Source organism: Bemisia tabaci, chromosome 6, assembly GCF_918797505.1.
Source record: "Bemisia tabaci chromosome 6, PGI_BMITA_v3".
Lineage (NCBI taxonomy): Eukaryota > Metazoa > Arthropoda > Insecta > Hemiptera > Aleyrodidae > Bemisia > Bemisia tabaci.
Genome location: NC_092798.1, coordinates 7,520,336 through 7,535,103, shown reverse-complemented (window position 1 = coordinate 7,535,103; position 14,768 = coordinate 7,520,336). Strand labels below are relative to the sequence as shown.

The following is a 14,768-nucleotide window of genomic DNA, read 5'->3' as shown; positions in this document are numbered from 1 at the left end:
ACGCAAAATAATCTGGGGGTGATCAAAGAGTAAGAAATGAATTAAGTTCCGTAACAGTGGAATTAACTTTACATGGAGAGCTGATTTTGCTCCGCAGCCATGTCATTCGGTTGTTTGACAGCAAAAAAGCTCCGGAGTAAAATGTACTCCGGATTTGACTCAGAATGTTTTCACGATGCAGGATCATGCCAATGATATATACATTTTAGAACTTAGAGAAAAAATATGGCGAGACTCATCTAGATTGACCTTGTGAAGGGTCCGAAAAATCTTTTTTAAAAATGAAAATAAAAATGAAATAAAGGTTTTTTTTATTATACACTTAAAATTGAGGGGTTTGGCGGACAAGGCCGTAAAATGGCAGTTTTTGAAAAAAATTGAATATTCATGAGCTCAACTAAAACTAGTTTGGAAGTATATTCTGGAAAAATTTCACAACTGAAATTCAACTCTAAAGCATCGAAAAGTGAGTTTAAACTTCATTTCCGTCACAAGGCTCCATGTAATTTTGAAACTTCAAGTATGTATTTCTTGGAAAAGCAGCAACTGCACTTATGCGCCTTGTCCTTGTCCTTCAAACCTCTCAATTGAAAAAATTCACACAGGAATTTACAGACTGCCTCAGTCTTCACACATTTGTTTTCATCATAAAAAAAGAATGATAGAGAAGTCTGCTCCAAGACTCTAAAATTTAATTTACTTCAATGAAACAAGTTGTTGAAACTTTTGGGATTGGGTAAATTTCAAAAGGAAATATTCGATTTCCACCCGTTTGGCAGCACTGAGAAAATGCGATGCACTCATGGTGACGCAATCGGGGTTAAACTTGACGGAACTGCGAGGAGCGTGGACCACATTTTGACAACTATGAGCGCGGTGCGTCAAATCAAGATGATGCACCGTCGTCGGCGAACTGCGAATTATTATCATTGCTCTTCAGTGCAGCTGCACTGCATTTAAAGCTCATCTTAGATTAACTCTCCCTCCTTCAGCGCGGAGCACCTAATTGCAGTTGGGTGAGTCACATCACACGCGGGGTCTTACTCTCGTTCTCTCTCGGTCAAGGAAACGCGTCGCCGTTGGTTTCAAGTTGAACGAGAAACATTGACGTGTTCGGACGTCGCCGTTTTCAGACACATCCATCGTCGGAATCTGGGTCATTTTGTCGCCTGAAATGGGCCAGTCGATCCGCCATCCTCTTACCCAAGGAAAACATCACAAAAAAATATGCGAATATTTACAGAAAAAAATAACCTCGGTGCAAAAGACGACTATAAATCGAGATGAGAGAAAAACACTAGAAAATGTGGCCTGGGCTACGCTGCCGAGCTGAGAAAAAACATCATATGAGCCTTGAGACGTTGCCAGATTTACTTCAATAAAACCAGAATTTTCTTGGAAAATTCTTCATTTTTCCCTCAAAATTTTCAGACAACTTTGTTCGCCCGGGTAAAAATTGGCAGTAGAATGTGTGTTCCAAAATAATATAGACCTGAAGCCGGCTGTAAGATTTCCAATAACTTCTGTAGCCGGCTGTACAATTTCTTATAGTCTTTTATGGCCGATTGCGATTAAGCAATAGCCAGACGATAAAGTTTATGCTAAACGTTACTAAATACGGATACTAGGACTTAGTTAGTTTTTGGACTACCGCTCTCTTTTAGTGCCGTAGTATCTTGATTTATTTTGCGAGGAAAGCTCCGTACTTTTGAGGGATGCCTGTCATTCTTAATATGTTGGAGCGCCTTCAGTTTCGTATGATACTGTGCAATACCTCTGGTGTGAAATAGTTGCTTCAGACGCCGTGGCACGCTGCGGCGCGGCGGGCAGGCAGAGAGCGCGAAACGCGCATTGGCGCCTACAAACCTAACAGGGATACTTCACGCATTGCGCAATGCGTGAAGTATCCCTGTTAGGTTTGTAGGCGCCAGTGCGTCGCCGCGCAATGCGTGAAGTATCCCTGTTAGGTTTGTAGGCGCCAATGCGTCGCCGCTCCGCTTTGTGTTAGGCTCGAATATTTAATCTTGCGGAGTCAGCGTTTTTCAACTCATGATTTTGAAATGTTGCACACTCTGTATGGACCATCTAATTTTAATTGATGAAAAAAAATATGTTTTAAAGGAAAACATAATATGCGTTTTGTAAATATTAAGGTAGTTCCGTATCAAACTTAATGATATCCAAAGCACACGAATTTCTACACAATTTTTTATAGCCTTTTATAGCCAATGGCGATAAAGTGTAAAGCCCGGCGATAGGAACCATAGCCCGACTGTATAATTTTTTTTAGCTTATTTATATAGCTATTTTGTATAGCCTGGCTATATGATTTGCTCCGCTTTCTACAGCCAGCTATATGTATGATTTTCAATAGCCTTCTTTAGTCGGCTATAAGAACTCCTATGGTATTTTGAAACGCAGCTCGTATCGCCAGTTTTTACCAGGGCGCATTTTTATCTAAAATATCTGAAAATTTCAAATAGACATATGAATAACTTTTCTCATAAATACTTGTTTTATCCGGAGAAATTTGGCAATATTCTCGAATGCTCATACGGCGCTCTTACTTAGCGCGGTAGTGTAATAATAAGGTGGTAAAAAAATAAGATAGGACATTTGGCAACGTGCAATGCATTAGGCTAATTCTAGTTGAAACCGTTAAAACATCAGACCCATCGACTTATTAATAAACGTGCTCTGAGTTGGTCATAAAGGGGCATCTTTTAAATGGAGAGAGCGTTCAAATGAATGAAGGCGCTTTCTTGTATTTTGTATGTTTGCTCCAAGATTGTGGCATGTTTGCCTCGGCAAAATTCGACAAACTTGGTGACGCTTAATATCTTCCGTGCAAATTTGCGGACCATGAGTGGGGAACACACAAAGGAAGTCTCGCTGATCGCTGATCTGCCCTTTGCAAACACTAACAGCAATAAGTTAAAAGCTCACAGTGAGAGAACGCGATGAAGCGTCTTGTCTAAACGAGCAAAACGTGCGCTTTGGAACTTCTTCATTCCTGAGAGTTGGACTTTTTTTTGCAATTAGACACTACACTCTCTAACTCTTTCATAAAAACACTTACCTGCATGAGGAAAATAATGTTAATACCTTGTTCCTTAAAGTGAGCTGGAAATTGTAGATCCTAATTGCAAAATACAGTCCAATTACTAATGAGAATTAACAGAATCTGATATCGAACGGATCTTTGAAACAAGGACGACCCATTGATATGCATTTTCTATTTATCTTTGTTTCTGACCTCTTTTTTTGTTTCTTGTTATGCGTGCATGACAAGATTATATAAGATCCGTTTTCGATATGAAGAAAATAAAATTAATCAGTGGATATACTTTCAAATATGAGCCAAGATAAGCAAAAGCTTCTCAGAGACAACTCACTGTAAGCATAGGTCGAGGGAGGGGAGGCATCTGATATTGTCAGGAAGGGGTCATATTTTCTTTCGACAGATAAAAACAGAATAAGTCCGGCACAAGGCCAGCCTAAAATTTTTTAAATAGACAGAAGAATTATTTCACGCTCTTGATGGTGACTTGCACTCGGCACTTTGCTTGGCTTTCAAGCGAATGGTATAGTTTGTCTGTTCATTTAGAATGTAACTTTTGTAAGTGAGTCTGAAAAACTTAGGAAATACCCTCAAATTAGGTGAAATCGTCCCGAAAAAGGTCGAATTTCAAATTCAACTGGGGTATTATAGCCTCCCAAACTTGTGTTTCAGGACCCTATACCCCTCGGTTGCACCATTATAATCTCGCCATTCTTTAAAATATTTCTCACCTTAAAACCCGACGATATCCATTCGAGTTTCTGATAACACGCCCTTGCAGTGAAAAAATAATCAGTAAACTCGGCCTTTGAAAGGTGTCAATAACGCTGGCTCTCAGCAACTTTTGTGCCTTTCATTCCTTTTACTTTATTATCCGGAGCTTAATTTTTTACTCAAAGTCAACCGTTCCGCACCTACATATAGGCGTGTTGAAATTAAAAAAAACTATCTTCATCGTGACATGGTCTCTGTCATGCATGTATTCTTATGGGTTTCAGGGCTCCTTTAACAATGCAGATAGTTCCTTTTGATTTGGATATACGTCCATACTTAGAATGAGAATGGCCTCGCGTGCGGAGTTCGTCTAATTGGCGGTTGTCAGTTTCTTGATGGATAGTTTACTTTATGACCGCACCGAGTCGGTCATACTCGGACGGTGGGTGACTTGGCTTTTCAAAATTACCGATCACCGGCCTCACTTTTCCTTTTATTATTTCCAATTTTTTTCCAACCTCAATGCTCGTTTGCTCCGCGATACCGAGTGATTGCGGGCTGCCGGTCACTGCGAGATTTGTCTCGACAAATGCGAGAATGATTGTAAGTTGACGAGAGTCGTGCCGTTGAGAAACTGTTCCGCACGTCGAAGCCGATTTTTAAGATTTTCCTTTCTCGCGATTAGTTTACTTTGCTACCCCTGCGTTAAAGTCTCTGCTAAATTGCCGGTAGATACAGTCTCTTCTGTTTTATCCTCATCAGTGGTGCACAAAAAATGGATCTGTGTAGGTAAACGTCATAGTGTAGTTATTAGTTGAGAGACTTTAACGCAACGATAGAAAAGTTAACCATCCGCATAAACGGAAAATTCTAAAAATCGGAGCCTACACCTTTCGATGCATCCAAAGGCTGAAACAACCGGATAAATATGCACCATCAGATGACATGGCCTATCATGAAATCGATAGATATCTCCGTATGAACTCGCCGTTTGACCGGATCATAATATTATCATTGGTGAATCATGATGGGAGAGGGGGACGCCCCACTAATAAGGGTCGGGAGAATCCCCTATGTCCAGAGGAAGGGATGATCCAGGACCAGGAGGCCCTCTCAGCGGACTGATTACTGAAATTGATAGATAAAACGATAGACAAGGAAGACAAAGGGGAATGGAGCTATCCTATAGTTGAAACGGGTGGGTGTTACGGACTAAGGAGGATAATGATGGATATTGGGTCTATCGTAAGTTGCAGTCAATTAGTGTATTACTGACCTCCTGGTCCATTGCAACCACCCGCTTCCACCAATATCGGATCGCTCCATGTCCCTTTTGCCTTCTTTGCCTATAGCTTCGTCTATAAATTTCAATAATCAGCCCTATATTCAAAGTGGGAACAGGATACTATTGTTTAAGACAATGTATGTTTTTTTCAATACTCCTCCAGCATAGTTAAACAACCGTTTACGCTAACACACTCAACCAGCGATGCTTCGGCCTTACACTTAATCCACGTCTTGTTTTTTACAGAACTCAGGGGAAAACGACAACGACGGTGTGGTGATCAAAGGCAAGGGTGGTTCTGCGGGGATGCGGCCAGGACAGGCTTTTGCGTACTCGTGTGACGTATCCGATCGACTGGCCGTGTTCCGATTAGCCGCGGAAGTCTGCTCGAGGTTCGGCCGTGTCGACATCCTGGTCAACAACGCCGGCATCATGCCCCCGCAGCCCATCCTCGACACCGACCCCGCTGATGTCGTCAATATTGTAAATATCAACCTCCTCGCTCACTTCTGGGTAAGTTACACGGATTTCAGAGGTACTTTGAAACCTACATACAAACATACATGAGTCGCTTTTATAGCGCTCTTTGGCGCTGTGCGACGCCTAATCGCCACAAAACTCGGTCTTCCCACAGGTCATCAGGGAGTTGACACTCCCTCATTTCATTTAATACCCCCTATCGCCACCCTCTCACTGGGCGTCCCCTTCGTGAAAGCTTCATTGTTGAAAGTTGGAGAGTGAATTTTGGCACCGGAGTCTATTTGGACCGCGTTCGGCGAAAAAGAACGAAGCCATATCAGCTATAGCCATTTAACTGAGCAATTCAATTTTTTACGAGCGAACGTTTGTGCAGAATTCTTTGAATATGTCAAGGAATTTGCTTCGTGCTATGCAGAAAGTTCACTGAAATTTTGTAAAAAAAAAAAAAAAAAAAAAAAAAAAACCGCACAACCGTTTTTGTGTAAAAAATTAAATTTCCCAATTTAGCAAAAGCTGATTGCTGAAGCTTTCTGCTTAACGTGGTCCTTTCAGCACCCAAAGTGCGAGTGATATGAGTGCTGATATGACAGATACTTCGGCTTTATTTTATCTTAAAATGCGTCACGGAACGTGCGCACATCCACGACTTGAACTTGTAATTATTTTTGTGTTGATTTACGCTAACATGTGGTCCGCGATTAGTTTATATCCGGCGGTAATCATGTCCCTGAAACTTAGTAATCCGATCTGGCCCTGATTTTAGGGCAACCAAGACCGACCCTGACGAGTATCTTGACGCACTTGGACGCTCACGTTTTTGACGGTTACTCGCCACACTCGCATGTGTCCGTTAATGACAGATACAAGTCTATGCTTTACTCATTAACGTAAAATGAAGTGAATGATCGTAGTGGCATGACTGTACGATAAAATTTTATGATGCTTAAGCGTTATTTCTGATATAAAACTAAGGCTGTGGGGGATATTCTTTCTAATCTTTTTTAATTTAATCGTTACTTAGAAGGACTTCAGCGATAGATCATAAATGCAAACAGACGAAACGGATAAAATGAGAATTTGTAAAACCGTTCACTCTCCAAGATTAAATCGTCAATTTTTTCCAAAATACAAAAAATGTTAAATATCGATAGCTGAACACGTTCTAATTGCAACGTTTCAAATGTCCGCATATGTTTTGTTTTCGCAAAAAAAAACCTAACTACGCCATCGAAAGAAATGAAAACCCAAGCATAGATGATGACAAAATCACGGTAAAAATCCAACGCATGAATCGGTCTTGACTCCTCATCCATCGCGGTTAAAACGAGAGGAGAGGCCAAAACCATGATCCGATAAAATCTCTCGCTATTGCGGGTTTGTGAAGCAGTAACTTCCTTCCTCCTGCATCCATACCCGCGAGATATCTGTGGTCTTCATCAAGGCTCTTCAAGAAAACGCCGCGGAAACCAAATTAGACGTAATTTTTCCGTATTGAATGCAGGCGTTTCCTTGGTTGAAAACCTCATATCGTCATCTTCATTACGATGTGATTACTTGTCACCGCCAGGTCATGCACTTGAAAACCGAGGCAATGGCCGCCACGGTGGGTCCAAGGTAACGCAACCGAGTCGTTAAAAGCGTGGAGGAACGTGTGGTCCTCTGTTGGCATGATCCTCGATCATCTTCCAAGAAAAGAGCAATCAGTGGGTCTGTCTTGAGAGATATAATTCATGCTCCATTTTTCACATTTTTTTACCACTCTTGAAGTATAATCTCTCATGTTCACGAGACCCTTCTCTCTCCTCCTTCCCACTATTATGCCGTGCTAAAGAAGAACGCCGGGTGAACATTCGAGAGTTGCCAAATTTCCTCCGATAAAATGTTTCCTTTTGAGGAAAGCTACGAAGATTTTTCCTCGAAATTTTCAGGAACATTAGGTGAAACTGCGAACAAAATTATGTGAAAAGTTGGAAAATGAATATTTACAAATTTTCCCGAGAATCTTGATAATCCGGAAAAAAATTTGGCAACGTCTGACGGTTCATACGGCGTTCTTTCTTAGCACGGCAGTATTTTCCCGTGCTTGGTAAAAGCGCCGTATAAGCATTCGAATGTTACCGAATTTCCTCTTAAAAAATATTAATTTTGGAAGAAAACTGTGAATATTTTTCCTTTAAATTTTCAGACTCTATCGATCAGATTACAAGCAAAATCCTACAAATAATCGGGAGGGTTTTCGGAGGAAATTTGGCAAAGTCTGATGGCTCATACGGCGTTGTTCCTCAATACGGCAGTATTCCTCTGTCCCATTGCTTCCTCCTTGAGGCCTCTTCAGAAATGGAATTTCTTATAGAGGCCGTAATGGCAAGCCAAGTGGCGTGATTAATGGAGATGTTGCATGTGTGAGGAATTTGCGATTTGACTGTTGATTCCAATGTTAAAGTTCGCGAGAAACACGATGGTGCCACTGGTTTTCTCTGAAATCAACTCCCAAGCTCAAAAAAAGCTCTCAAAGTGAGGCCAAAAAGGAGGGGATATCCCACCCTACCCTGAGAGTCTACCTTTACATCAAAACAAACTCTTCATGCAAAGATAGGGAGCAAATACATTAGCAGGGTTGCCGTGTTTTCAGTTTTTGAGTCCCCAAATGAAGTGGCAGCCCTGTCAATGTATTTGCTCCCTATCTTTGCATGGAGAGTTTGTTTTGATTTAGAGGTGGACTCTCAGGGTAGGGCGGGATATCTCCTCCATTTTGGTCTCAACTTGAGAGCTTTTTTTGAGCTTGGGAGATGATTTCAGAGAAAACCAGTGGCACCATCGTGTTTCTCGCGAACTTTCACATAAAAATCAACAGTCAAATCGCAAATTCCTCACACATGCAACATCTCCATTGAGATTGAGTATTCTTCTGAAAGGACCAACAGTTTTAACTTTTAGATCAGGCCCTAATATCTCTCAGTGAGCCCCGGAGCTGGAGCAGTCGAGGGCCCTTTAACAAGAGGCCCTTAAGGGCCGTAGGAGAACCCTTCCTCTACGCCGACCGCTTTTTGCATGACTTGTGAAACTGATTGAACTGGAAGAAACAGCAAATTAAAAATTCACCGAACTTTTAACATTATTTTGTACGTGCTCTGATGTAATTTGCTTAATTTTGCAGACGATTATGGCCTTCTTACCAAAAATGATTGAAAACGGCTCAGGGCATATCGTGGCTGTCTCATCGATGGCCGGTCTAAGTGGACTCGCGAATAAAGTCCCTTACTCAGCGACCAAATTTGGAGTTGCAGGTGGGTTTTTCTTCTTTTTCCTTTTTAAAAACGGCAGCTTCCTGCATACGCCGCACAGTGGATCGAGTCAATGGGAGAAGTCGGACATGATTTAAAAACTTTCAAAGCGTATACATGCATTAATATGAAATATTGATGTCTTAAAAGTAGTTCTATTGGTTTTCTTGTGAAATTTTCTACAATAAGCACCCCTAAAAATTAAAATTGTGACGAAATAAACGTGAAAGTTTACAGTTTTTGTGACAAATTTCATGTCAGACTGCTTCCGAAGACCCGTTTCACTGTGCGCCGCATGCCGCGTTGTAAAGAAACCTCCATGAAACAATGGAGATGTTGCATGTGTGAGGGATTTGCGATTTGACCATTGATTCTTATGTAAAAGTTTGCGAGAAACACGATGGTGCCACTGGTTTTCTCTGAAATAATCTCCCAAGCTCAAAAAAAGCTCTCATAGTGAGGCTAAAATGGAGGGGATATCCCATCCTACCCTGAGAGTCCACCTCTACATCAAAACAAACTCTCCATGCAAAGATAGGGAGCAAATACATTAGCAGTGATGCCGTGTTTTCAGTTTTGGAGTCCCCAAATAAAGTGGCAGCCCTGTCAATGTATTTGCTCCCTATATCTTTGCATGGAGAATTTGTCAAATCGCGAAACCCTCACACATGCAACATCTCCATTGGCGATACTTTAGGGGTCTAGGGATTGTTCAAGAACATATTACGTAAGCAACTTGTTGGGGAGGGGGGTGTCTGAGCTTGTGTTACCGGGTCCTACGAGGAGGAGAGGAAGGTCAAGCCTACCTACTCTTACAAGAGTCCCTCACTTTTAAAAAAGGATAAAATTATTTTTTCTGCTACTTTTTAGGCTTTCTTCTTTCTAGGTGTCAGGCCAATCTTAGGTAACCGAAAAGGGAGAGGTTGCACTGCGGTTGCTTTACAAAAAGGAGGCTCAAGGCAAGGTAAAAGAAGCGTAGGTATGCTCTTCCCGACCCCTTCGGCTCCCGCCGCTAGAGCCTTGGCGCGAAGTATGAATTTCAAAAATTTTGCAATCTCGGCCGAAAACAAATATTTGACCGCCTCTGTTGATAAAAATGAAAAAAAAAACAGTCATAATACTAAAAACAAGTGCATTTTTATATTTCAAGAATTCGTTTGCATTGAATTTGTTCGTTTTTTATCAACAGCAGACAATTATATTTGTTATCGGGCAAGACTGCAAAATTATTGAAATTTAAACTTCGCGCCACAGCTCTAGCGGTGGGAGCCAAAAGCCGAGTTCTGGCCGAAAGGATTGGGAAGAGCCTACTTTTGTTTCACTTACCTTGGGGTCAAGGGGTCAAAAACTGGTCAAAAGTTCATACAGAAAACTTGAACATAACATACGCATAACATGTCGAAGCGTGAGAAATTATTATGACTTAGCCAGCACTAGGGATACCGAAAGTCAAGCTTGAGTTTAAGCAAGATTTTTTTTTACATCCGTCTGGTTTTTAATAAAAAAAAATATTCGCAATTCGCTTTTAGTTAAATATAGAAATTGATATTCTGTATTTTGGTAGTCTACTTACATATTTTACTTTATGTGATAATGAATGAAAATTTAAAAAATGAATAATTATTGGAATGACACTATCAGAAATTGACAACTCTCCGATCCCTTTCTTAGAGTTTCAAAGTCACAAACTAATTTTTTGTTTTCAGGTTTGATGGATGCTCTGGCTGAGGAATTCAAACTGAAGTCACAGAACATAATGACAACCTGCGCACATCCTTACTTTGTACAAACCAGGGATGATATTCCCGAAGTGTTAGATTTAAGGTGATTATCATTACAATTATTAAGATTTACAACGCTGTAAATATGAAATATTGTAAATTTTGTCGATACACCTTATGCAAACATATTACGTTTAATTTGCTCGATTGCTTGCCGTACGTGCCCAAACGCGACTGGCGCGACAGTTAACTACGTAAGCAAATAGTTGTACTAAACCGATCTTTGTTCAGCCTTCAACATCTAGGTTAGGCAACAAACGTATCTCCTGCACCTCGGCGGCACAGTATATCGAGTTAATAGGATAGGTCAGACAAAATTTGAAAACTTTAATCGCTTATAACTCCGTTCATACAAAACTTTGAGGTTATAGAGGTAGTTCCATTGGTTTCTTCGTGAAATTTTCCTCTGGAAATACCCCTTTAAGTTTAAAATGTGAAGAAATGGACATCAAAATTTGCAGTTATATCAAAAAATTTCATGTCTGACCTCTTTGATTGACTCGCTTCACTTTCCGGCGGCAAAGCAAACGATAATTTAGCGTTATAGCGTAGTGTAAATGCAAAATTGGCACAATGATGGCGATTACCCAGATATTATAATGAAAAGTAAAACACCTTATAATTCACTTCTTCTTCATTTTAGGCTACCTCAATTAGCACCAAGTTACGTAGCGAAGGCTATTATCCAGGCAATGCTGCGAAATCAAGAGTCAGTCAGCATTCCTTGTCAGCTCAGGTTCTTCGCTCATCTCCTAAGGTAAATTATCATTAATCTAAACTTCGAAGGATTCAGACTTTCAGCGATTCCACCTTTTTCTATTTCACTCGACAGGTTGCCAGATCGTGCGATAAATGCGAATATTTTACATGGATTGGAATTGGGAAAAGTGCTAAAAAAGCAACTTATCTTGCAACAATACAGTCCGTGAGGGACGAGAGGCTGCCTTCCCGGGAAAGCCCATGATTTAGCCGGAAATGTCATTAAAACAATTGATTCCGTTTGAAGCATCAATTGTATACTAGGGACTAGGGGAAAGCTATTTTAAAATAATAATTGTGAATGTACACAGATGCTACAGAAAAGGAAAAGGGAAAGGAAATGAAATGAGGATATGATTACTAATATGCAATCAGAGGAAATAAAACAAAAACATCAGAGAAATTTATATGCGATGAAAGTATAAGAAAACAACACAAGTGGGCTCACTGCGATTCGGAACTCGAACTACACTATCGTTGAGCAGTTTTTAGACCCCTACGCCACCGATAATCTTCTTAAGAGGTAAAGATGAACTTTTGCTACTTCAGCAAGTCAAATCGCGGAAGGAGATCCAGGGATTGTCTTTTTCCGCCACCCGATGGGATGACGTCCCAGTCAAATGCGTTTTTGAAGAAATGATCGATCCCCATCATCGCTTCATCTCCACACATCTATTCATGTGCAAATGATGGCACGCTCCGGCAACAAGGTTCTGTGACGAAATCATTTTTGCCTCCAGAGTTTCCAAAATGTATCCATCTTAGTGATCAAATGTCCAATCACTGAGAAAAATATCTCGCGGAGCGAGCCGAATGTCACTCGCGTAGCGAGTGATCGGGGGTCCAGGGGGCGCAGCCCCTTGGCTGGCCGTTCTGGACGCGCTTTGCGCGTCCAGAACGGCTAGTATGAGCATGTTTCTCGTCACTAAATGAAAATATGCCTTCTGGACTACATTTCTTGTTGCCTGAGCTTGAAGGAAACCACTTTAAGATACCTTTTTTAAGGCAAAACATGAACGTATGGAAAACAGAGCGTCAATTCAAGACGCAGGAAGTCATACAATTTGTGACCATTCCTGGAAAAAAGGAAGGGGCAAGGAAACGAGTTAATGTGGGGCGTTAACGTTCCAAAAGATAAGCCGTTGCACCAAAAATCGATTGCTTTACATACATTTAAGGAAAACCAGGGTTGCCCACTTGTTGAGGCCTATCAATTTCATCAGTGTGAGACAAATTGATTATAGTCTTCATTCTAGATTTCGGGCCGAAAGGTACAAAGAGAAAATATACGCCACATAATTATGTATCTAAATACATTTATTTTTACTCATACTTATTAAATGATTGAATTATTTGCTCATTTATTTCCCTTAATTGTTTACAGAATGTTACCTCAAGATGCTCGTCATGCATGGAGAGATGTTTTTTACACCAAAGTTTCAACAGTCAATCAACCTATTAGCTCTTTGACCATCGCTTGATTCGATAAAATCTTCGCGCCGATAACCTATCAGATTGAATCGTTTTTAATCAAGGAATTTCATCGATGTACACCGAACTAATTTCTCCATGAGATGTTTTTCAAGATTTTCTGAGAATATCATGAAGAAATTTGATTCACAGGAAGATTATGTTTGTCTCAAAAGAATAAAATCAAATTTTAAAATGGAATTATACATAGAGTCACATACACTCAGGATTAGAAACACGACAAAAATAATTACATCGATAGATGTCATTTCAAACAACGATGATTTGTCCTCAGTGCTTTTGCTCTCACTTCTTGAAAGTACGGCATAAAAATTTCAATGTAATTTTTTAAAACCAATATTTATCTAATAATTGAATCCAATGTTTTAAAAGTACTGGATTAAAACTCTTTTTAAACCTTAAATATGAACGAATTCGATGTACATCGAAAAATGCTTGAATTCACCTTGAAAAATTCGACTCAATAAACTTTCCATTTCGAATGAATCTGTAAATACTCATCTATATCTGTAAGCAATTTTGTCTTTCTCTGTAAATATAATATAGTAATAGTGATTCTATTTCGTAACAAAAGTATGTTTTGTTTCTTATTCCTCCTTAGATCTTTATCACAAATCTAGTCACTACTGTGTAGTCCTGAGTTGTTTAAAAAAATAATTGTACTTAGAGTAAAATCTCAAACTGGTTTGACGAGAGATTCATATCACCCTGAAGTGCGCCCAATGTATACTTCTTGATAGGTTTGAGGATTTTAAAATATCTTGAGCCTTATTACAGAATGCAACCATACCCTCATCATACCATATGCCATTATTCAATTGAAATACTCTATGAAACTCTATCAAATCTTAATGTATTTAGACACCGCTTAACAATGCGTTGGTTAAAGTTGCTTGGGGGGAGGGGGGGGGGGGCGCTCCGGGACCGTGAAATTTGGATTCCTCGAGGTCGATTCCCTGATTGTCCCCGTGGTCTTGGACTTCGTCCGACCTAAATTAGGATCTAAAAAAAGAAATACTTAAATTAAAAGACTTAAATTTAAAAAAAATACCGGGCACGGTACTGCCTTGCTACGGAAAAACGCCGTATAAACATTAGAGTGTTGCCTAATTTCCTCCTCAAAAATGATAATTTCATAAATATTTTTCCTTTAAATTTTCATATACAGTAGATGAAACTGCGAATGAAATTCCGAGGAAAATTGGGAGAAAAATATTCATAAGTATTCAAGGAAAATCGCATTTTATGGAAGGAAATTTGGCAACGCAAAATATTACTTAATTTGAAAAACGTTTACATTTTAAAAATGTTGCAAATATTTGCAAAGCTTTTATCAGACTATGGCAACGGTCTTAATTCCATCGATTCGTGGTTGAAAGAAACCATAGAAAAATGAATAAAAGAGGTGAAAAACCAAAAAGCACGCAATCTTTGGTTTTAACCCACTTGTACATCGATTTTCTAGAGTCAAATATGTTCTATTTAGAGCGTTTGGTTCCGCGTACATCATGCTGCAGCACAGTAAAAGCGCAAACTGTGAAAGAAAAAATTAAAAAGCTTTGGAAATCATTAAATTTATCACGGAACAACCGTAAAACAAAACCCACATTATATTTTCCTTTGATAAATATTTTTTTCCATCAATTTAAATGAGAATAATCCATGCAGATTGTGCAAACATTTCAAAATCATGAATTGAAAATCGCTGACTTCGCGCATTCAAATATTAGAGCCTAACACACAGCGGAGTAGCGTGCCGCTCGTGCCAAACGCGCACAGGCGCCTACAAACCTAAGGGGATACTTCACGCATTGCGCTATGCTTGTAGTATCCCCTTAGGTTTGTAGGCGCCATTGCGCGTTCCGCGCTGGCTGCCCGCTGCCGCGCCGCGCCGCCGCAGCGTGCCACGGTGC

At 40.1% G+C, this 14,768-nt stretch overlaps 1 protein-coding gene across 2 annotated transcripts in view; it reads left to right on the top strand.

Annotated features, from left to right (window-relative positions):
* LOC109035150 (short-chain dehydrogenase/reductase family 16C member 6) overlaps positions 1-13,428 on the top strand; it is a 42,155-nt gene extending 28,727 nt beyond the window's left edge. For both annotated transcript variants that reach the window (XM_019048690.2, XM_019048669.2), the window contains 5 exons: positions 5,307-5,573; positions 8,698-8,827; positions 10,531-10,648; positions 11,249-11,362; positions 12,749-13,428. In XM_019048690.2, coding sequence (XP_018904235.2) covers positions 5,307-5,573; positions 8,698-8,827; positions 10,531-10,648; positions 11,249-11,362; positions 12,749-12,845 — 726 coding nt within the window. In that variant the 3' untranslated portion in view covers positions 12,846-13,428. The remainder of the gene's footprint in view (positions 1-5,306; positions 5,574-8,697; positions 8,828-10,530; positions 10,649-11,248; positions 11,363-12,748) is intronic.
* Positions 13,429-14,768: the final 1,340 nt, after the last annotated feature.